General features: G+C 39.7%; 1 protein-coding gene across 2 annotated transcripts in view; it reads right to left on the bottom strand.

Moving 5' to 3' along the window:
• mapkapk5 (MAPK activated protein kinase 5) overlaps nucleotides 1-23310 on the bottom strand; it is a 67840-nt gene that overhangs the window by 20094 nt on the left and 24436 nt on the right. For both annotated transcript variants that reach the window (XM_043715550.1, XM_043715551.1), the window contains 6 exons: nucleotides 18992-19081; nucleotides 12156-12251; nucleotides 11473-11553; nucleotides 5269-5456; nucleotides 4881-5001; nucleotides 1374-1504 (listed from right to left, as the gene is read on the bottom strand). In XM_043715550.1, the coding sequence (XP_043571485.1) occupies nucleotides 1374-1504; nucleotides 4881-5001; nucleotides 5269-5456; nucleotides 11473-11553; nucleotides 12156-12251; nucleotides 18992-19081 (707 nt within the window). The remainder of the gene's footprint in view (nucleotides 1-1373; nucleotides 1505-4880; nucleotides 5002-5268; nucleotides 5457-11472; nucleotides 11554-12155; nucleotides 12252-18991; nucleotides 19082-23310) is intronic.

The following is a 23310-nucleotide window of genomic DNA, read 5'->3' as shown; positions in this document are numbered from 1 at the left end:
AGCCCAAAAGTAAGCGTCAGCAAACTATTTGACCACAAAGGGAATCACAGCCAAACTCAATCCTGTCCCCATCTGACATCCAAAAGTGTTTCTTCCCAGCATGTACAACTTTAAAATGATCAGGAACAGGAACAATGGTTGATTTACATCTTCTTACCCAATAGGCACTGAGGCTAAGCATAAAACTCCAACTGTTGCCTTGTGAGGTCATTTAATTTAACATACACAATCAAATCTGTGAAGTCCTAATCTGTATAGCTTAGTGATATATTTTGCAACGCATCGGAGGAGCTCAGTTGTACACTGTGAAACATTTTAGCGGACTCCAGATATAAACTCACATACAATCCTGATGAAAGCAAAGAATGTGAGCAAACCAAACCACCTCTTATTCACTCCCATTCTTTACAATTCTTGAAACAAACATGAAATATTTCCAATCTGCAATGGTCTGCATGATTAATGAACTGGTTAATTTCATCTTCATATTTTTCCAAGTCTTGATTACTTTTAGTAGAGAATGATTTTGCTAAATGGGGTGTGATTAGGGCAGTCTGATGGCCACTCTTACACAAAATAGTTATATTGTGTGTGTGTTTTGCAGAATTATTTGCAAATTAATTCCATTATTAGGGTTAGACTGTAAACTGGAACAAAGCAATAGTTGGTGGGGAAAAGAATGAACACTTTGTTGACAAAGGGAAGAAATACAGTAACTGTCTGGGCACATTGCGATCAAACTATTCAATCCAAGTGCAGCACAGAGGAACAAGTAAAAAAGAAGTGCACTTTCAATTTTCCTCACCTAAAGATACTGAATTTAGTTGTTGTACAACTTAACAAGAGCCCAGGCAGTCTGTTGAATATGAAACACATCAGCCATCAGATTATGTTTTAACCAAACAATCCACATCTTGTCTGATTTTGATACATGAAGATTTTTCTTAGGGGCTGCTTAATAGTGCCCAAAACAGGAATCCCAGTATTCCTCCTCCCACCCCAAGGTACTAAGGCAAGTGTTTGTACCCCCATTGGTGCCCTGGCTAGAGTCAAATAGCACAGGGAATGAAAATAACTTGGACCTTGCATGCTGTTCTTACACCCCAACAATCAGGTGAGTTCAAACCAAAATTAATTAAACTTATTCCAATTTGTTTGTTCCTTTGTGCTTGATTTTGTTGTATATCTAAAACCTTTGCCATGGTTAAAGGACAGATGGTATTCTTCATTGTCGAACTCTGCAAATAGAAGTAGTACAGTAACCAGTGCGCACATCATCTTGTCCGATACAAATTCCACTAGAAATTAAACAACATTTTTCATCAATATACATGGCTGAGTTGAACAAATTGCATTCAGTAAAATACACTTACCCAAATAGCTTCCTCTTGCGAAGAATTGGGTTATTTACAGAGTTTAGAGGTTTAAGGCTCACTTTCAGATCCTGAATTCTCATACTGGCCAGCTGCTCTGCATGGGCTTGCTGGATCCCAGCAACCATTGCCTGTGACATAGTTTCACCATCAGTATAAGCTGTATTACATGATAAATACCAGCAGACAGCACCTTACAAACAGAGCAGCAATTATAGTAACAACCACAGAGCTTCCTTTAAACTAGGAATGAAGCATCTGCGATGCAAATAAAGCTCAGCTTACATTTTTCGAGAAATAATAAAAAGCCTTGTGAATCAAAGTTATCGCAAACACACAAGACTGAAAGTTCACAATCAAAACTATCATCGTCTGGGTTTTAATCAGTGGTTTAGGAATAAAGGAAAAGGAGGAGAAATACTAACCATTACATAATACGTTATATAGAGTCAGAGTCAGATGTACAGCATGGAAACAGACCCTTCAGTCGAACCCGTCCATGCCAACCAGATATCCCAACCCAATCTAGTCCTACCTGCCAGCACCCAGCCCACATCCCTCCAACCCTTCCTATTCATATACCCATCCAGATGCCTCTTAAACATTGCAATTGTACCAGCCTCACCAGTTTCTCTGGCAGCTTATTCCATACACATACCATCCTCTGCGTGAAAGAATTGTCCCTCGGATCTCTTTTATATCTTTCCCCTCTCACCCCAAACCTATGCCCTCTAGTTCTGGATTCCCCAACCCCAGGGAAAAGACTTTGTCTATTTATCCTGTCCATGCCCCTCATAATTTTGGAAACCTCTATAAGGTCACCCCTCAGCCTCTGACGCCCTAGGGAAAAAAAGCCCCAGCCTGATCAGCCTCTCCCTATATCTCAAATCCTCCAACCCTGGAAACAGCCTTGTAAATCTTTTCTGAACCCTTTCAAGTTTCACAACATCTTTCCAATAGGAAGGAGACCAGAATTGTATACAATATTCCAACAGTGGCATAACCAATGTCCTGTACAGCTGCAACATGATCTCCCAACACCTGTACTCAGTACTCTGACCAATAAAAGAAAGCATAGCAAACGCCTTCTTCACTATCCCATCTACCTGCGACTCCACTTTCAAGGAGCTATGAACCTGCACTCCAAGGTCTCTTTGTTCAGCAACATTCCCTAGGACCTTACCATTAAGTGTATAAGTCCTGCTAAGATTTGCTTCCCCAAAATGCAGCACCTTGCATTTATCGAATTAAACTTCATCTGCCACTTCTCAGCCCACTGGCCCATTTGGTCAAGATCCTGTTGTAATCGGAGGTAATCTTCTTCGCTGTCTACTACACCTCCAATTTTGGTGTATTCTACAAACTTACTAACTATACCTCTTATGCTCACATCCAAAACATTTATGTAAATGGCAAAACATGAAGGACCCAGCACCGATCCTTGTGGCACTCCATTGGTCACACGCCTTCAGTCTGAAAAACAACCCTCCATCATCACCATGTATCTACCTTTGAGCCAGTTCTGTACCCAAATGGCTAGTTTTCCCCGTATACTGCGAGATCTAATCTTGCTAACCAGCCTCCCACAGGGAACCTTGTCGAATGCCTTACTGAAGTCCATAAAGATCACATCTACTGCTCTGCCATCATTAATCCTCTTTGTTACTTCTTCAAAAAACTCAAATCAAGTTTGTGAGACATGATTTCCCACGCACAACACCATGTTGACTATCCCTAATCAGTCCTTGTCTTTCCAAATTCATGTACATTCTGTCCCTCAGGATTCCCTTCAACAACTTGCCCACTACTGACGTCAGGCTCACTGGTCTATAGTTCCCTGGCTTGTCCTTACCACCCTTCTTAAACAGTGGCACTATGTTAGCCAACCTCCAGTCTTCCGGCACCTCACCTGTGACTATTGATGATACAAATATCTCAGCAAGAGGCCCAACAATCACTTCTCTAGCTTCCCAAAGAGTTCTAAGGTACACCTGTTCAGGTCCTGGGGTTTTATCCACCTTTATGCGTTTCAAGACATCCAGCACTTCCTCCTCTGCAATATGGACATTTTGCAAGATGTCACCATCTATTTCCCTAGATTCAATGTCTTCTATATCCTTCTCCACAATAAACACTGATGCAAAATATTCATTTAGTATCTTGCCCCATTTTCTGCATCTCCACAAAAAGGCCGCCTTGCTGATCTTGGAGAGTCCCTATTCGCTCTCTAGTTACCCTTTTGTCCTTAATGTATTTGTAAAAACCCTTTGGATTCTCCATAATTCTATTTGCCAACACTATCTCATGTCCCCTTTTTGCCCTCCTGATTTCCCTCTTAAGTATAAGTTCTTGCCTAATACCGTCAAAATTGGCCTTTCTCCAATTTAGAACTTCAACTTTTAGATCTGGTCTATCCTTTTCCATCACTATTTTAAATCTAATAGAATTATGGTCACAGGCCCAAAATGCTCCCCCACTGACACCTCAGTCACCTGCCCTGCCTTATCTCCCAAGAATAGGTCAAGTTTTTGCACCTTCTCTAGTAGGTACATCCACATACAGAATCAGAAAGTTTTCTTGTACACACTTAACAAATTCCTCTCCATCTAAACCCTTAACACCATGACGGTCCCAGTCTATGTTTGGAAAGTTAAAATCCCCTACCATAACCACCCTATTATTCTTACAGATAGCTGAGATCTCCTTACAAGTTTGTTTCTCAATTTCCCTCTGACTATTAGGGGGTCTATAATACAATCCCAATAAGGTGATCAACCCTTTCTTATTTCTCAGTTCCACCCAAATACATCCAGGGAGGTTATTTCCAGGAGTATCCTCCCACAGCACAGCTGTAATGCTATCCCTTATCAAAAACACCACTCCCCTTCCTCTCTTGCCTCCCTTTCTATCCTTCCTGTAGCATTTGTGTCCTGAAACATTAAGCTGCCAGTCCTGCCCATCACTGAGCCATGTGTCTGTAATTGCTATGCTACCATACCCTGAGTTCACCTGTCTTCCCTGTTAGGCCCCTTGCATTGAAATAAGTGCAGTTTAATTTATTAGTCCTACACTGTCCCTGCCTGCCCTGACTGTTTCACTCATTTCTGTTCTCAACTGTACCAGTCTCAGATTGATCTCTTTCCTCACTATCTCCCTGGGTCCCACACTAGTTTAAATCCTCCTGAGCAGATCTAGCAAATCTCCGTGCCATTATATTAGTCCCTTTCCAATTTAGGTGCAATCCGTCATTCTTGTACAGGTCACTTGTACCCCAAAAGAGATTCCAATGATCCAAAAACGTGAATCCTTATCACATACACCAGCTCCGCAGCCATGCATTTATCTGCTCTATCCTCCTATTCCTGCCCTCACTAGCTCGTAGCACTGGGAGTAATCCAGATATTACTACTCTATGTAATGCTAGAGGTGGACAACGGCACTGTAATTACACTAGGAAGTATGATGTATTTTCTGTGCCAAAGTCATTATTAGTTACTGAGGATTCACCTTGTCCATCATCATTTGGGAGGATGGAAGGATGTTATCTAATGCTTCTGTGGAGTTCAGCCAGGGATGATCCAGCACCCCCTCAATATTTAGTCGTTCCTCCGGCTTTACTTTCAACAACCTGCAGGAAAGAACAGACTCTAAAACTGGAGTTTGGACAAGAAAAAAGTTCATAACATTTTTGAATCAACTAACAATACAAATAACAAAATCACATTAAAAACTGGGCACAAGTTACATACACTTATATGGTAGAACTATTTATCCTATAACAAAATGCAAAGTCAGCTTGATGGCCAATTTTACAAATTTAATTTGCTTTTCTATAATGCCTTCAACACTACATAGGACTCATCTTACTACACAACAATCCAGCCTCTCAACTCACTTTCTCACAATGTCTTTTGCCATTTCAGAAATCTGACTCCATTCTTCTTCTGGGAATTCAAAACTTCCTGTCATGATCTTTTTCCGCATGTCCTTTGGGATAGTCCGGCTGTGGTGTTTGGAATAAAATGGTGGATATCCACATAGCATCACGTAAATTATTACACCCAGCGACCACAGGTCACAGCTCTGAGATAATAACAAAGAAATATAAAAAGTAAACTTCTTAATGAAAAATATTTTTCATGAGTTTATGGGAAGTTATTAGCAATTTACTTCATGAATTTGCCTAATGTTGATTCCTGCTCTTACTTGGATCCTTCACATCATTTGTGCAGGAAAACTGGATAGGCCACTCCCTGGTCTCAAGTGCTGGCTGGTATGAAGACTATACTCACTTATGGTGACATGTACTTCAAGCCAGCCTTGGCAGAATTCATATGGAAATGGGAACCAAGAAACAGGTGGTCTTTCAGTCTGCTCCCCAATCTTGAGGGAGTCTTACAAAAACAAAATTTACAAAATTATGACAGGGCTTGACAGGGTAGATGAAGGAAAATGTTACCCCTGGTTATAGGGTCTAGAACCAGGGGTCAGAGTCTCAGAATAAAAGGCAAACCATTTATGTCTGAGTTGAAGGGAACTTCATTCAGAGAACGATGAACCTTCAGAATTCTTTAGCACAGAGGGTGGTGAAATCTCAGTCATTAAGTAAATTCAACTCAGACTGAAAGATGGAAAATCATGAATAATATCAAGGGATATAGAAATAAGCATGAATACAATAACGAGGTAGGTGATCAACAGTGATACAGTGTTTATTGCCTATTCTGAGCTAGCCTGGAGAAGTTGGTGGTGAACCCCCTTCTTGAACCACTGCCGGAGTCCACATGCAACAGGGTGCTGCACAGGAGGCTACAGAGTAAGAATAAGGGCCCATGGTGTTAGAGGCAAGGCGACTAAAAGCTTGGCTATCTAACAGAAAACAGAGAGTGGGGATAAAAGAGTTTTTCTCAGAATGGAAGCCGGTGACAAGTGGCGTTCTGCAAGGCTTAGTATTGGGACCAAAACTTTTCACTTTATACATTATCCATCTAACTGAAGGAATAGAAAGCATTCTGGCTAAGTTTGCAAATGATAAAGATAGGTAGCAGGACAGATAGTATTGAGGAGGCAGGAGGCCGCAGAAGGATTGAGATAGGTTAGGAGAGTGACAGATGGAGTACACTGTGGGAAAGTGTGATGTCATGCACTTTGGTAAGAAGGATAGAGGCATGGACTATTTTTTAAATGGGGAGAAAATTTAGAAGTCTGAAGTGCAAAGTGACTTGGGAGTTGTAGTCCAGGTTTCTCTCAAGATAAACTTGCAGATTTAGTTAGTACTTAGGAAGGCAAATGTAATGATGACATTTATTTTGACAGGACTTTAATATAAAAGCAGGGATGAACTTCTGATGCTCTATAAGAAATCTGGAGTATTGTACCAGTTTTGGGCCCCATATCTCAGGAAGGATGCAGTGGCCCAGGAGCGGGTTCAGAGAAGGTTCACAAGAACAGTCCCAGGAATGAAAACCTTAACATGAGGAATGTTTAAGGAACTATACTTGGAGTTTAAAAGGTTGAGCGGGGATCTAGTTGAAACATACAGAATACTGAATGGCCTAGACAGAGTAGGTGTTGGGAAGATGTTTCTATTGGCAGGAGAGACAAGGACCCGAGGGCACAGCCTTAGAGTCAATGGAAGACCTTATAGAACAGAGATAAAGGAGAACCTTCTTCAGACAGAGTGGTGAATCAATGGAATTCATTGCCACAGAAAGCTGTGGAAGTTTGGGTCATTCAGTATATTTAAGACTGTGGTAGAAGGGTTTTTGAGTATCAAAGGGATTAAGGGTTACGGGGAAAAAGTAGGAGAATGAGAAACTTAGCAGCCATGATTGAATGGCATAGCAGACTCGATGGACTGAATGGCCTAATTTCTGCTCCTATGTCTTATGCTGTAGATTGACCCACAATGCCCTTATGGAGGAAATTCTAGGATTTTGACCCAGGACAGAGAAGGAGTTATTTCCAAATTAGGACAGTGAACAGTTTGGAGGAGAACTTGTAGATGGTGCTGTTCCCATGTATCGGGTGCCCTTGTCCTTCTAGATAGAAGTGGTCATGTGTTTAAAAGGTGCTATCCAAGGTTCTTTGATGAATTGCTGCAGTGCAGTTTGTGGATAGTACACCCTGCTACTACTGTGCATCACTGGTAGACAAAGCGGATGTAACACCAATTAAGCAGGCTGCTTTTTACTGTATGGTGTCAAGCTTTGAAAATGTTTGGAGGCAACCATCCAGGCAAGTAGAGAATATTCCATCACACTCCTGATTTGTGTCTTATAAATGGTGGACAGACTTTGAGGAGTCAACCTGTTGTTATAGCCACTGTGTTTATGTGGTGACTCCAGTTGAGCTTCTGGTTAATGGTAACCCCCAGGATGCCAATAGTGGAGAATTCAGTGATGGTAACACCAATGAATGTCATGGGGTGGTGGTCAGATTGTCTCTTATTGGAGATAGTCATTGTCTGGCATTTGTGAGATGGAATGTTACTTGCTCTTGTCAGCCCAAGCCTGGGTATTGTCCAAATCTTGTTGCATTTGGACATGGGCTGTTTCAGTATCAGAGGAGTTGTGAATGCTGCTGAACATTGTGCAATTATTAGCAAGCCTTCCCAGTTCTGACCTTATGGTAAAGGGAATATCATTAAATGAAGCAACTGAAGATGATGTTGGGCTTAGGCCACTACATTTAGAAACTCCTACACATATGTGCTGGGCTGGGATGACTGATCGCCAGCAACCACAACAATCTTCCTATGTTCCAGGTATGACTCCAACCAGTGGAGTGTTTAGCCCAACCGATAGCCTTTGATTCCAGTTTTGCCACAGCTCTGTGATGCCATTCAGTCAAATGCAGCCTTGATGTCAAAGGCTGTTATTCTCACCTCACTTCTGCAATTCAGCTCTCCCCAATCCCACCCCCCACTCCCATTTATCTTTCAGTCCCAACCCACAAGCCTCATTCCTGATGAAGGGCTTATGCCCAAAACATTGATTCTCCTGTTCCTTGGAGTAGGCGGGGTTGAACACGGGTGGGAGTCGGGGCAGGGTTGGACAGGGTTAGGGGGCAGGGAGGTAGGATTGGGGGGCAGGGTTAGATGGGGGGGATGTTGGGGCTGGGTGTTTGCGCTCTGTGCTGGGGGCAGTGTTGAAAGGGATTGGGGGGGGGGGGGGGGGGGTGTTGTTGGGGGCGGGGCCTCACATGCTGTGCGTTGCTGCTAGGTTTCTGAATGCGGAGCAGACTTTAAAAACTCAGACCCCCAGAGGAAAGACATTTAATCGATTATCCGACCGAAATAGTGCCTGCCCATCTTGATCGGATGATCGAGGTTCCCTTGTATATCTGAATAAAAGTGAGATATATTAGCTACATATCTGTTTAATTCTTTGACAAATTTGTTAAAGTTGCTGAGGTTGCTGAGAGTAAATGGGAGGGAAAAGGAAGAATTTGGCAGGAAAGTTCAAGATACTTACACGTTCAGAATTTAATAAACGTTTCATTTTAAGTGTGCCATTATACCAGGCCATGACGATGTTGAACAGTGCAATTTTGCAGGATTTTTAAATTAATCTTTCACATTATAGTTTCGTACAGTGTGTATAAATAAAATTTACTATTGTAATTCATTCTTGTTTCTCTTGCTTTTATCCGGTAATTACCTTTACCGTAATTAATTATATTTCTTTTCTTTACCCGGGATTAGTTGAGGGATCAAATCGATTATATGTACTTCGAACTGCAGCACAAATTTCAGCCCCTCAAAACTAGTTACCTTGTAACAGTCAACCCTTTGACCCTTTAAAAATAGTCTAAAAAAATTGACTTTTAAACAAGTATATACAATATTTCATTCTTCAAAACCCCAGTGATTACAAGCCCAGTCAATTCAATTTCTCTTCTTAACAATAAACCTGCCATCCCAGAAATCAGTCTGATGAATCTTCACTGCACTGTGGCAACTTTACATTTTCTTAGATAAGGAGATCAAAATTGCACACAATACTCCAGGTGTGTTCTCACTACAGCCTATTACAACTCCAGTATGACTCCCTTTCTTCTGTACTCAAACCTCCTTGCAATGAAGACCAACATAAGACAACCACCTAACGAAGTGTGGCTCCAAATAAACCTGTTGGACTATAACCTGGTCTTGTGTGATTTTTAACATAAAATTTGTCTGCCTGTTTCCTGTACTTGTAAGGTTGCTTTCAATAATCAGTATAAAAGGGCATCCGGACCCCTTTGTACACAAACATTTCCCAATTTATCACTATTTAAATAATATTCTGCCATTCACTTTGTTCCTATCAAAATGAAGAACTTCACATTTGTCTAACTTACATTGCCCAGTCAACTTTGCTAAAAATTACCTCCTCACTATTCACAATCACACCTAGTTTCGTCATCAAACTTGTAAAATATTACATTTGATTGTATTGTCTGAATGAGAATAGCTGGCAACATTCACTGTTCCCTGCAATTGGTCACTGCCTATATCCCTGAAGATAACTTACTTATTCCTCCTGTCTCTCTGTTAATCAGTTCTCAATCCATGCCAGGAAATTACCCTTGATACCACGTACTTTGATTTTGCATACTAACCTCATGCATGATTTTATCAAAAGCTTTTTGAAGATCCAAATACAGCACGAATAAGAGAATTATTGTTTTCCAAATTTAATCTTTTATTACCCTGGCTAAAACTCAAAATTACTAAACCAGCTCGGTGTTTAGTTTTTTTTAAAAGCTAAATATAAAGGACAGTCAGACTCTCACTTAAAGTATTACTACTTCAAACCTTTTACGATTCTGGCCTTTTAATATCAAGTAGTGCATCACTGAACTGATTCAAGCCAATTTTCTCCAATGTTATTGGCACTTACTATTTAAAGAAAAACAAAAGGTACTTTGAGGGAATCTTCAATAATAATTCACTCAATTACTATTTCAACAAGATACCTAATATAGCAAGGGTATCACCCTCCCAAAAATATAAATAATGACCACTATCCAGCTAATACTGCACATTATAGTTAGTTAAAAAAACAAAAAGTAAACAATTTTTAAAAACTGAAGTAAAAGGAGCTAGGAAATCAATATCATCCAATAATGACTGACAACGATTTCTTAAAAAATGAATCAAATCGATTTAAAAAAAAATAATTTCTTATATTCAGAGTTCAAAGAGGGTTACAGTTAATCTCAGATGATATAAATGACAAACTACACCATGTGCTACGTCTCTGAATGACTTGGAAAGAGTTACTTTGTTAAAATGACACAGGTCTGCTTCACACTATGGCTGACAGCACTCTAGGGAGGCTTCTAGACCACTCGTGTTTATTTGCCGGTTTTGTTAAACATCCTTGTCTTATGTACATATAGAGTAATGTTATGTCTCTCTCTTGTTGGTTTGTTGGTGTTGTAATTTTTTTTGTATATGAAAAAAATTCTTTAAATAAGAATATCTATTAAAACAATCCATGTCTTGAAGTACATTGGATGGAATTAGTAGACTGAAGGACTAAATATCTCAAAGGTTACCTGATCACTAAAAGATAAAATAGCACTTCTCGCCCAAATTGCTTTTATTATTTCCTTATTTCCTCACCATTCAATAGCCACACAAACTATCACTAGGATCATTCTAAAGATAATCCAGACAAGTGTCTGTGGTATTTCCCAATAATCAATTACCTTACAAGGAGGGGAGATTGGAAGAGGATGAACCATTTCCTTTGCTCAATACTTCCTACTACAAAGCATGGCAGGATCACTGGACTCATGATCATAAACCTTCTCCATCTTTAAGGAGGCAACAATGGGCAGAATTAGTACACCATTGTACACTATAGATGGATATAAACTAAACCTGTCTCGACCGCAGATAGGTTACACCATTTTCCTCCTCATTTGAAGTATGCCAAAATGAAGAATTCTTTGTGAATACATTGTGACTGAGAAAGCTCATTTCAATAGTTTAGTATTCGTCTTGCCAGTAACATTTCATTTAAGAAGTCATACATCATTTTCTTTATGACTTCTGAAACTAGTGCTAGATTATATTCTATAATCAAAACTGTAAAAAGTTGTTTACCTTGTTGTACGTATAGGGAGTGGGTGAGGTAGGTATGATTCCAGACTTCTCTTTCTGGTGTCTCCTCTGGGCTTCTAGTACCTGCAATTAGAAAAAAAGTGATTAAATGAAAAACACAAGTGTTTATAGTTTTGTGAATCATGCTAGTTGCTTTAATAAAAACAAATAAGTATCCTACATTGTGTTAAACGATGAAAAGAATTAATGAACCCAAAACTTGAAAATGTGGAGGAGAAAACCCTGAATATTTTTTCAGGAGACAGAGGGAGGAAAACTAAAATGAAAAATAAATGTGTAAGAAATATTGTAACTAGCACAAGACTCCACAGAGCTGAAAAAATCATCAAGGATATGGGAACATTGGATATGTTCTTTGGCTAAAAAAAGGCATAAATTTCTCACTTGGTCCAAGTGTCTTGAAGCACATAGCATTTGGCACAATTAGTTGCTACATTACTTCCTCAGCCACCCCATCTCTCAAATTAGAAGGAAAGCCCTAGAAAATTCATGCAGGTTGCATTAAGCTTACATGTAAATTTTGCTGTTACATGTTTTAATTCTTTGTAATCACTACTTTGCTCTCCTTTTGTTTGGAATCTTCATTTACAGCAACAACCTTTCAAATTAACTGCTATTATGACAGGGACATAGGAAGCTTTGGTGAAAGAAACACATGCACTTACCTGAGGTGCTACATAATATGGAGTGAACTGTGGAGTCATCAGATCCCCGTGATCGATTTTGGCAAACCCAAAGTCGCACAGTTTAACTGGTGCATCCTAAAGGTGTGAGAAAGTCAGGTATCAAAAACAGGAATTGTAATTTAATCAGTTAGTCTCAGTACAAGACTAAAATGAGATTTTCAATGCAGATGGCCATTCTGCGAACTACATTCGGGCTGACTCTCAGCAAAACAAGTCCAATGCTAATTACTAAAATGTCATACTTTCCCGCAGCATTATCAACTTTTACCTGGTATTCCAATAGTGTGCAACTGCCATGCAAGTCCACAGAACCTACCTATATTCTGCTGATGTCTCATAACAATCCTTCTCACTGTTTTACAAATTCCTCTATTTTTAATGGTACCAGCAATTTCAACATTGTGTTTTCAGGTTTGGGTATAGCCAAATTTTAATCAAAAAAATTGGAGAAGATTCTTCCATAAAAGCAATGCCAAGTATGCCATAGTGTTAAGGGTTTAGATAGAGAGGAATTTATTAAGAGTGTACAAGGAAATTTTCTGATTCAGTATGTGGATGTACCTACTAGAAAAGATGCAAAACTTGACCTACTCTTGGGAAATAAGGCAGGGCAGATGATTGAGGCGTCAGTGGGGGAGCATTTTGGGGCAGGCGACCATAACTCTAATAGTTTTTAAATAGTGACGGAAAAGGATAGATCAGATCTAAAAGTTGAAGTTTGAAATTGGAAGAAGGCTAATTTTGATGGTATTAGGCAAGAACTTTTAAAAGCTAATGGGGGCAGATGTTCTCAAGTAAATTAACAGCTGGAAAATGGGAAGCCTTCAGAAATGAGATAGTCAGAGTCCAGAGACAGTATATTGCTGTTAGGGTGAAAGGGAAGGCTGGTAGATATAGGGAATGCTGCATGACGAAAGAAATTGGGGGTTTGGTTAAGAAAAAGAAGGAAGCGTATGTCAGGTATAGACAGGAGAGATTGAGTGAATCCTTAGAAGAGTATAAAGGCAGTAGGAGTATACTTAAGAGGGAAATCAGGAGGGCAAAAAGGGGACTTGAGATAGCTTTGGCAAATAGGGTTAAGGAGAATCCAAAGGGTTTTTATAAATACATTAAAGATAAAAAGGGTAACTAGAGAGTCACTAGGGCCCCTCAAAGATCAGCAAAGCAGCCTTTTTGTGGAGCTGCGGGAGATGGGAGAGATACTGAACAAGTATTTTGCATCAGTGTTTACTGTGGAGAAGGACATGAAAGATATAGAATGTGGGGAAATAGATAGTGGCACCTTGAAAAATGTCCATATTACAGAGGAGGAAGTGCCAGATGTCTTGAAACGCATAAAGGTGGATAAATCTCAGGACCTGATCAGGCATACCCAGAACTCTGGGAAGCTAGGGAAGTGATTGCTGGGCCTCTTGCTGAGATATCTGTATCATTAATAGTCACAGGTGAGGTACCAGAACATTGGAGGTTGGCTAACATGGTAAAAGTATTTAAGAAAGGTAGTAAGGACAAGCCAGAGAACAATAGAACGGTGAGCCTGATATCAGTGATAGGCAAGGTGTTGGAGGGAATCCTGAGGGACAGGATTTGGAAAGGTAAGGACTGATTAGGGATAGTTAACATGGCTGTGTGTGTGGGAAATCATGTCTCACAAACTTGATTTGAGTTTTTTTTGAAAAAGTAACAAAGAGGATGGATGAGGGCAGAGTGGTGGATGTGATCTATGTAGACTTCAGTAAGGTGTTCGACAAGGTCCCCCATGGGAGACTGGTTAGCAAGGTTAGATCTTATGGAATACAGGGAGAACTAGCCATTTGGATACAGAACTAGCTCAAAAGATAGAAGACAGAGGGTGGTGATGGAGGGTTGCTTTTCAGACTGGAGGCCTTGGACCAGTGATCGGGTCCAGTACCTTTTGTCATTTATATAAATGATTGGGATATGAACATAGGAGGTATAGTTAGCAAGGTTGTAGATGGCACCAAAATTGGAGCTGTAGTGGACAGTGAAGGAAGTTACCTCAGATTACAATGGAATCTTGATCAGATGGGCCAATGGGCTGAGAGACAGATGGAGTTTAATTTACGTAAGTGCGACATGCTGCATTTTGGGAAAGCAAATCTTAACAGGACTTATACACTTAATGGTAAAGGTCCTAGGAAGTGTTGCCGAACAAAGAGACCTTTGTTCATAGCTCCTTGAAAGTAGAGTCGCCGGTAGATAGGATAGTGAAAAGGCATTTCCTTTACTGGTCAGAGTATAGGAGTTGCGAGGTCATGTTGCGGCTGTACAGGACGTTGGTAGGCCACTGTTGGAATATTGCATGCAATTCTGGTCTCCTTCCTATCGGAAAGATGTTGTGAAACTTGAAAGGGTTCAGAAAAGATTTACAAGGATGTTGCTAGGGTTGGAGGATTTGAGCTATTGGTAGAGGCTGAATAGGTTGGGGCTGTTTTCCCTGGAGTGTTGGAGGCTGAGGGATGATGTCAGAGATTTATAAAATTATGAGGGGCATGAATAGGATAAGTAGACAAAGTCTTTTCCCTGGGGTAGAGAAGTCCAGAACTAGAAGGCATAGGTTTAGGGCGAGAGGGGTAAGATGTAAAAGAGACCCAAGGAGCAACTTTTTCCACACAGCAGGTGGTGCATGTATGTAATGAGCTGCTAGTGGAAGTGGTGGGGGCTGGTACAATTGCAACTTTTAAAAGGCATGTGGATGGGCGTAAGAATAGGAAGGGTTTCATGGGATATAGGCTAAGGGCTGCCAAATGGGACTAGATAAGGTTGGGATATCTGGTTGGTATGGATGAGTTGGACTGAAGGATCGGTTTCTGTGCTGTACATCTCTATAACTCTATGATGGATACTTTTATTTTTGACCTGTCAGTTAATATTCATTCCTTTTGTTTATATGTCTTTAAATAATTTAGTATCCCTGAGGGGAAGATCATTCAACGTTCTAATGACTCTCTCAGGAAATAAATTCTCTTAAGAGATGAGAGACCTCCTATTCTTAAACAATGTCAGCTACTTTTAGTCATTCCCCCACAGCAGAAACATTCTCCAGGTAGCCACCTTATTTAGCCCTTTTAAGATCGCACATGTTTCAATAAAACCACCTCTCATTCTTTGAAGCTCAAGTGGACATAGAAAACATGAGAACTACAGGTCGTTTTGCTATAATGCATACTTCATCAATGCAAATTCGCTACAATACAATTGACGAATTGGGGACACTGTTTCTACAGCATAAACTTTAAAACGTGCATTGGCTGTAACATGATTACATTGCCAACAATTTAAACACTGTTTCTAAAGTACAATTTTTCTATAATGCAGGGTTGCACAAGAATGCAACTAATGCATTGTAGAAGAACTGACTGTAAACCCTTTGACTCTGCTCTGTCACCATTAGGATTATGGCTGATCATCCAACTCAGGACCCTATTCCTGCTTTCTCCCCATACCCTTTATTCCATTCAGCCCCAAGAACTATATCCAATCCTTCTTATAAACAATGTTTTGCTCTCAACCACCCTATGCGGTAGAGAATTCTCTAGGCTCACTCTCTAGGTGAAGAAATTTCCCCTTGTCTTCATCCTAAATGGCATACCGCACATGCTTAAACTACTGACCCTCGTTCTGGACCCCTCAGTCATTGGTAACATCCTTCTGCATCTACCGTCTAGCCTTGTTAGATTTCCAAGGTCCATCCACATTCTTCTGAATTCTCGTGAATATAGTCCTAACTGATTCAGTCTCTCTGCTTATGTCAGTATTGCTGTCTTCGGAAATCAGTCTGGTAAAAATTCGTTGCACTACCCAAATTATGCAACTCACTGGATTACTGGTGCCAGCATGGTTCAGATGGTGTCCAGGAGTTTTACATGCCTCAGTATTGGTGCAGTGTCCCATTAACAAAAATTCATTTCTCCCATACTAATCTTTGCGCTATGTAATCAGTTTTCTAATCTTATTTACCCCAGTGCAATTTGCTCATGGTTCAGGTAACCATTGAGAGATTACTACTTCAAAATTCTGCTTTTCTATTTAGCCCCTAGCTACTCACACTTCTTCAGTTTAACATAGTTCCTAGAGTTACCCAATTTGTTTCTTTTCCCAGTCCTGCCCATGTTAGCGAGGGAGAAAGAAAGAGTATTGGACAAAGTGTTTGAGTGGCTGGGAGGTAGGCAGGTGAATGTGTCTTGGCAGTGTCTGCCATTTAAAGTGCAGCTTGTAGTGTGTTTGCTTCATATTCATTACAGATGTTAGAGTAGAAGACAGATAGCATTGATAGTTTTCTTTATTTAAACATGTAGAATCTCATTGCCTTAATCTAAGTGGGATGTCACATTAATAAAAGATTAATGAGAATAATTAAACAAGGAAGAGTAAGCATCCAAAGTTTTTGACATACAATTATCATGAGATAACCTTTGCATAAGAACAGAATATCCAAAGTGATGCAACACAGTTAGCATCCTTAGCATGAATATAACAGCCGTAGATAGCCAAAATTAAATCAATACAAAAAAAGTGTTTGACAGCATAAGAATAATTCAACATAATTAATTGAGGACCAAGAAATAAAACAAAAATAACTTCACTAGTGGTAGCTTGTGTCTTTTTTTTGACGGGTGAGTGAAGGATTGAGGACCCCAAATCGAAGCCGTAATACACTCTCAGTACAGATTGCCAACAAGTTACAACTTGATTCTGATATGTGCTAGTTCAAGACCTAAACTACATCACACCCTAGAAATGTACTGGTGTCCATACTTCCCATCCCATCTCAAATCCCAAGTGTCACATTCTGACTGATGCCTAGTGTGCTACTAAGAAATGAAATTACAGCAAACTTTTTATTAACCAGCACCTATGAGACCAGGCGTAGGCTGGTTGATCAAATATTCCAGTTGATCAAGAGGTCCATGTAATTAATTTTTTAAAAAAGTGATAGAAATGTAATACAAAGGGTATACACATCATTGTTTTACTTCATTTATAGCCTAATCACAAATAAAAATGCAACTTCGCTTTAAATAAAATTTAGCGGCACAGAGCCTTCTCACTTACACCCTCAACTGAATACTCGGGCATTGCAGAAATCTCAATGATACAGTAAACTTCCATTATTTGAGGTATGTAATTTTTGCTGGTTTAATCAAGAGTGCCAGTTAAAACAAAGTTTGCTGTAAAAAAGAACAAACAATTCCAGGGATCCATTTTCATATCTAACTGATGGTATAGAGAACAATTATTTTTAATATGTACAATGCTTGGTTGCTCTGGCTAGTTGTTATGTTTAAATTTCTTAAACTTAAAGTTGTAAATATATTTCAATCTTCTCAGGAAGAACTGTTAAATGTACCTTCCAAGCCTGTTCCGTTTACCTGCTCACCAACTGCAAACCCAAGTTATATCCCAATTCACCAGACCTGACCATGAACTATTCTGACTATCATTTTACAAAAAAAGAAAAACAGAAAGAGAGAAAAAAAATGTGAGGAGGACTTATTTTTTGTTTTATTAAAATTAAAAAGCAGCCCAGACAGGCAAGGCAGAAAGCTCACAATCATTTTCTGAAAGGCAATTCTGGGCAAATAATAAATGTTGGCATTGCTAGCTATGCTCACAACCCACAAATTAAAAGTAAAGTGCATCTTCCAACAATAAGTCTCAAGACCTTTCATAGGAATACTATAATATATTTAATACTAAGCCACATGAGGGATCAAGTTAGGTACCCAAATGTTAGTGATAGAGGTAGGTTTTAAAGGAGAGTTTTTCAGTAATGTTGGAGAGGCAATAAAAGGTCCTAAGAAAGAAAATCCTGAGGAGCAAAGAACCTAGAAAACATAGACACAGTAAGTAACTTTGGAGCAAGGAGAATCAGAGATATTTAAGTTGAAGGAAATGACAGAACGAAGAGATCTCAGACAACTGTACGGCAGAAAATAGGGAACAGAATAGGGAATAGGAAAGTTATAGAGGAATTTGAAGAAAATGATATGAATTTGAAATTAAACATTTTGGACTTAGAGCCAATGCAAGTCTGCAAAGACAGGAAACATGCATGGTCATGAAATGGGGCATCTTGTGACAAAAAGGGGATGGGATTGGGAACACTTTATCACATGGAATGTAGAGGTGAAAATTTAACATGAGGAAACCGGTAGGAGATATGAACTGCAAGCTCAGTCGAAATGTGGGCAGTATGGTATTTGCAAAAAAATGACTCTTATGATCAGGAAAGATTATACTTTCCATCTCTTGCATTGATGAAAGACAATTTGAAAACACAGCATTTTATATATTTAAACTCATGAACATGTCACACTGATGTTAACACCTTTTCTGGTCCTCTTGTCAAGTAGCCCAAAGCCAGTTGTATATAGCCACCTTCCACCACCAAAATATGTGGGAGCAGTAAACAGTTAGTTGGTATGGCTTCAATTTGCATTCTCCATAGCCATACTGCTTCCAAGCTATTGCTAGTTTGTTAATTGGCCTGTCATTCAAGTAAACCCAATCAAGGGGTCCCATTTGCATCCTGACCTGTGAAGTGCATCTCCAATTCATTACCAAGAATGGACAGCTTTCTAGCTCAAAAGAGAGATCACTTTTTTTAAAAACTTGGAATTCGTACATCACTGGTGTCTTTATAAAGCAGCACAACTTCTGGGCTGCCACAAACAGCACCATGAAAAGCTGATTACTTTTTAATTGTAGTTCAGTGTTAAAACTGAATAAAATTATGTTCCTAGTCTATTGTAGTTGCAACTTAAACATCAGCCTTTGATTCTGATACTCACCAGAGAGTTGTCCTTGAAGAGGAGGTTTTCAGGTTTGAGGTCTCTGTGAGCAATATTCAGGGAGTGACAGTGCTGTATAGCCAGAGCAATCTGCACAAAAATACAGCAAAATATTAGGCAGATAACAGTATTTTGTTTTAAAATAATCTGGGGGAGGAGAAATTAGTCACATTATGGTTCTAAAGTTTGCTTGCTGAGCTGGAAGTTTTGTTCTCAGAAGTTTAACCACCATGCTAGGTAGCATCATCGGTGAACTTCCTTTGAAGTACTAGTGTACTGTCCCACCTTGTGTGTGTGTGTCTTGGTCTGTTCAGCTGGGTGATATCACTTCCAGTTCTTTTTGAGGGGTTGGTAAATGGGGTCCAAATCGATATGTTTGTGAATGGAGTTCCAGTTTGAATGCCAGGCCTCTAGAAATTCCTGTGCGTGTCTTTGTTTAGCCTGTTCCAGGATGGATGTATTGTCCCATTCAAATGGGTGTCCCTCGTCTGTGTGTAAGGATACGAGTAATAGTTGGTCATGCCTTTTGGTGGCTAGTTGGTGCTCATGTATCCTGGTGGCTAGTTTCCTGCCAAACTGTCAGACGTAATGTTTGTTGCAGTCCTTGTAGAGTATTTTGTATATAATATACATGAGTACCAACTAGCTACCAAGAGACACGGCCAACTATCACTGCATCACACACACATGGGGAACATCAGTTCAATTGGGACAATACGTCCATCCTGGGACAGGCTAAACAAAGACACCCAGGGAATTCCTAAAGGTTTGGCATTCAAACCAGAACTCCATCAACAAACATTGGAGCTCATTTACCAATCTCTCAGAAAAAGAACCAAAACTGATATCTCCCACCACAACAGACCAAGACACATAAATAGAAAGTGGGACAGTACAACAGCGCTTCAATGGAGGCTCACTGATGATGTTACCTAGCATCTTCCACTGCAGTAATATTGGAATTTATACCATGCTTCATGTTAAAATGTCTCCCGACTGCAACACCTAATAAATTAATTTTGAAGTGTCAGCAAGCAGAGCAACTATTCAATAAACAATGGAGGGGTGTTAATCTGGTTTGTATGGAAAAATTAGACAGGAAACCAAAGGAACTTTTCAGAGACCACAGGTCCTTTAACACCTGGTGGAAAAGCTAGGCTGGACCACAGGTGCAAGATCTCTCCTGAAAGAGAGTATCTGAGCCAGCAGAGAGATATAAACAGATTAAGTGTGTGGGCAAAACCTTTGCTGATGCAATATAATGTGGGGGAAAAAAAATAAAGAGAGGTTATGTACTTTGGCGGGAACAATAAAGCTGAATATTATTTAAATTGAGAAAGACTGCAGAAAGCTATAGAGGAGGGATTTGGGAGTCCATAGACCATAAAAAGCTGGCATCCAAGTTCAGCAGCCAATAGAGAAGGCAAATGGAAAGGTGTGGAAAAGGATGATGTTTTGCTAAGACTGTACAAGGCACGTGTCAGACCAATTGGAATACTGTGAACAGCTTTTGGCACTAAGGAAAGATATATTGGCATTGTCGGCAGTTCAGAGAATATTAATGGGCTAATACAGGGTCTGGAGGGACAACGCTATGAAACTAAGTTGAGTAGGTTGGACCTGTACTCTTTATAACTTAGATGAGATATTATTGAAATATACAAAATTCTTAGGAGACACGACAATGGATTTAGAAAGGTTGTTTTCCCTTGTGGAAACATCTTGGGTCAGAGGGCACAATTTCAGACTAAAGGGTTACACATTCAGGACAGAGATGAGAAGGACGTTTGTCTCTCAGAGGGTAATGAATCTGTGGAATTCTTTACCACATAGGCATGTCAAAACTGGGTCATTACATATATTCAAGGCTGAGATAGACAATGTTTAATCAGTAAGCATTAATGAAAAGGTGAGAAAGTGGAGTGAAGGATTATCAGGGTAATGACCTATTGAATGGCAGAGCATACCTTATGGGCTAAGTGGCCTTCTTCTGCTCCAATATCTTATACTGTTACATTGAGGAAGTTACCTCAATACTAGCCCGGTGGGTTCAGATGCAAACTGCATTAACTGAAGGTAATAAACTTCTGATATAATTTCTTTGCAGTTTTATACAAAACTCACATTCTAGTTCAAAGTTTTTTTGTGTGCTATTAAAGGTTTGTTCTGCTTTCTTACCCAAGAATTTTCATTTTTTAAAAATTCACTGGCTGGCCCGCCAGTATTAATTATCCATCCTTAATTGCTTTTTTCTATCTCAGTTATCTGTATAAACATTTTCAAGTTGAGGAATGCAATGTGAAATAGGGGCCCAAAAACAATTCAAAATTTAGGTTAAACTTTTTATTCAATACAGGTCTAACTCATGAAAAGTTAAGTATGTTTAAAATTGTAAAGAAATGCTTCAAATATACTAATTTTAAAAGTTTTTTTTTGAGAAGGCAAGTTAAAAATTGGCTCATAAGATAGCATAACTAAAATTTCAATGTATCACAAAGGATTGTGTTGTTGAAGACATTATTTTAAGGATTAAATCATCCACTTGTTAGTTGAGGTGATGAATTTAAAATAATCTAATGCATGATTGAAAGAGGAAAGAGCTTTTAATCATAGAGTCAGAGAAGTGTACAGCACAGAAACAGACCCTTCGGTCCAACTGGCCCATGGCGACTAGATTCTGGATTAGTGGTGCTGGAAGAGCACAGAAGTTCAGGCAGCATCCAAGGAGCTTTGAAATCGACGTTTCGGGCAAAAGCCCTTCATCAGGAATAAAGCTAAATATCCTAACCTAACCTAACCTAGTCCCATTTGCCAGCATTTGGCCCATATCCCACTAAACCCTTCTTATTCATATACCCATTTAGTGTTGTAATTGTACTAGCCTCCACCACTTCCTCTAGCAGCTCATTCCATACATGTATGACCTTCTGCATGAAACAATTGTTCCCTTTTAAATTTTTCCCCTCTCACCCTAAACCTATGCCCTCTAGTTCTGGACTCCCCCACCCCAGAGAAAAGACCTTATCTATTTACCCTATCCATGCCTCTCATGATTTTGTAAACGTTTAGAAGATCAACCCCCAGTCTCCGATGCTCCAGGGAAAACAGCCACAGCCTATTCAGCCTCTCCCTGTAGCTCTCTGTTGCCAACCCTGGCAACATCCTTGTAGATCTTTTCTGAACCCTTTCAAGTTTCACAACATCCTTCCAATATCCTAAGCAGAAATCCCCACACTCAATCTTTGCCAAAGCTACATCAATGGGACTTTGTGCAAATGGCTGCTACCTGCATGTTAGTTACTACATGTGATGTGCTTGGGAGAGAGTCTGAGCGATGCAATAGTACCCTATATATACTAAACCTGTACTACACGGTCACATAATATTATTATTATACCTAAGATTTTGTACTTAGACACCATTGTACCTAAGATGGCACTGGAAATGGCAACTCTACACTTTTCCCTGTACCAGAGTACATGCAACAATAAAATGTAATTCTACTCTTCGTGATGAGACTAAGATGAAATTCAAAATTTAAGAGCTGCCACAAACAGAAAAAATGTTTGTGCAAATCCTAATGCATTCAAAAGTAATACTGGCAAAAATTTAGATAGTATCACTTGCCAGTAGGTGTTGTTTACATGGACTTTAGTACAGCCTTTGACAAGGCTCCATATGATTAGATTAGATTACTTACAGTGTGGAAACAGGCCCTTCGGCCCAACAAGTCCACATCGACCCGCCGAAGCGTAACCCACCCATTCCCATACATTTACCCCTTTACCTAACACTACGGGCAATTTAGCATAGCCAATTCACCTGACGTGCACATCTTTGGTCTGTGGGAGGAAACCGGAGTACCTGGAGGAAACCCACGCAGACACAGGGAGAATGTGCAAACTCCACACAGTCAGTCGCCTGAGTCGGGAATTGAACCTGGGTCTCTGGCGCTGTGAGGCAGCAGTGCTAACCACTGTGCCATCGGGCCTCCCAAAAGTAGTAGACTAATTAGTAAACTAATATAGTAAACAATATAGTAGACTAATTAGTAAACTTAGATCACATGGGATTCAGGATGAGCTCTCCAATCAGATACAAAATTGGCTTTTTGGTAGGAGACCAACAGTAGTGTGGAGAGTTGTTTTTTGGACTGGAGGTCTATGTTCCACAGGGGTCAATATTGGGTCCACTTTTTGTTTGTCATTTATATAAACAATAGCTAGCAAGTTTGCAGATGACACCAAAATTATAGTGTATACTGTTCACTGTATAGTGGACAGTGAAGAAGGTTATCTAAGATTACAAACAGATCTTGA

The sequence above is a fragment of the Chiloscyllium plagiosum genome, chromosome 25, assembly GCF_004010195.1.
Source record: "Chiloscyllium plagiosum isolate BGI_BamShark_2017 chromosome 25, ASM401019v2, whole genome shotgun sequence".
In the NCBI taxonomy this organism is placed as follows: domain Eukaryota; kingdom Metazoa; phylum Chordata; class Chondrichthyes; order Orectolobiformes; family Hemiscylliidae; genus Chiloscyllium; species Chiloscyllium plagiosum.
Note: the sequence above shows the minus strand (reverse complement) of the source record. Positions and strands in the feature narration are given on the sequence as shown.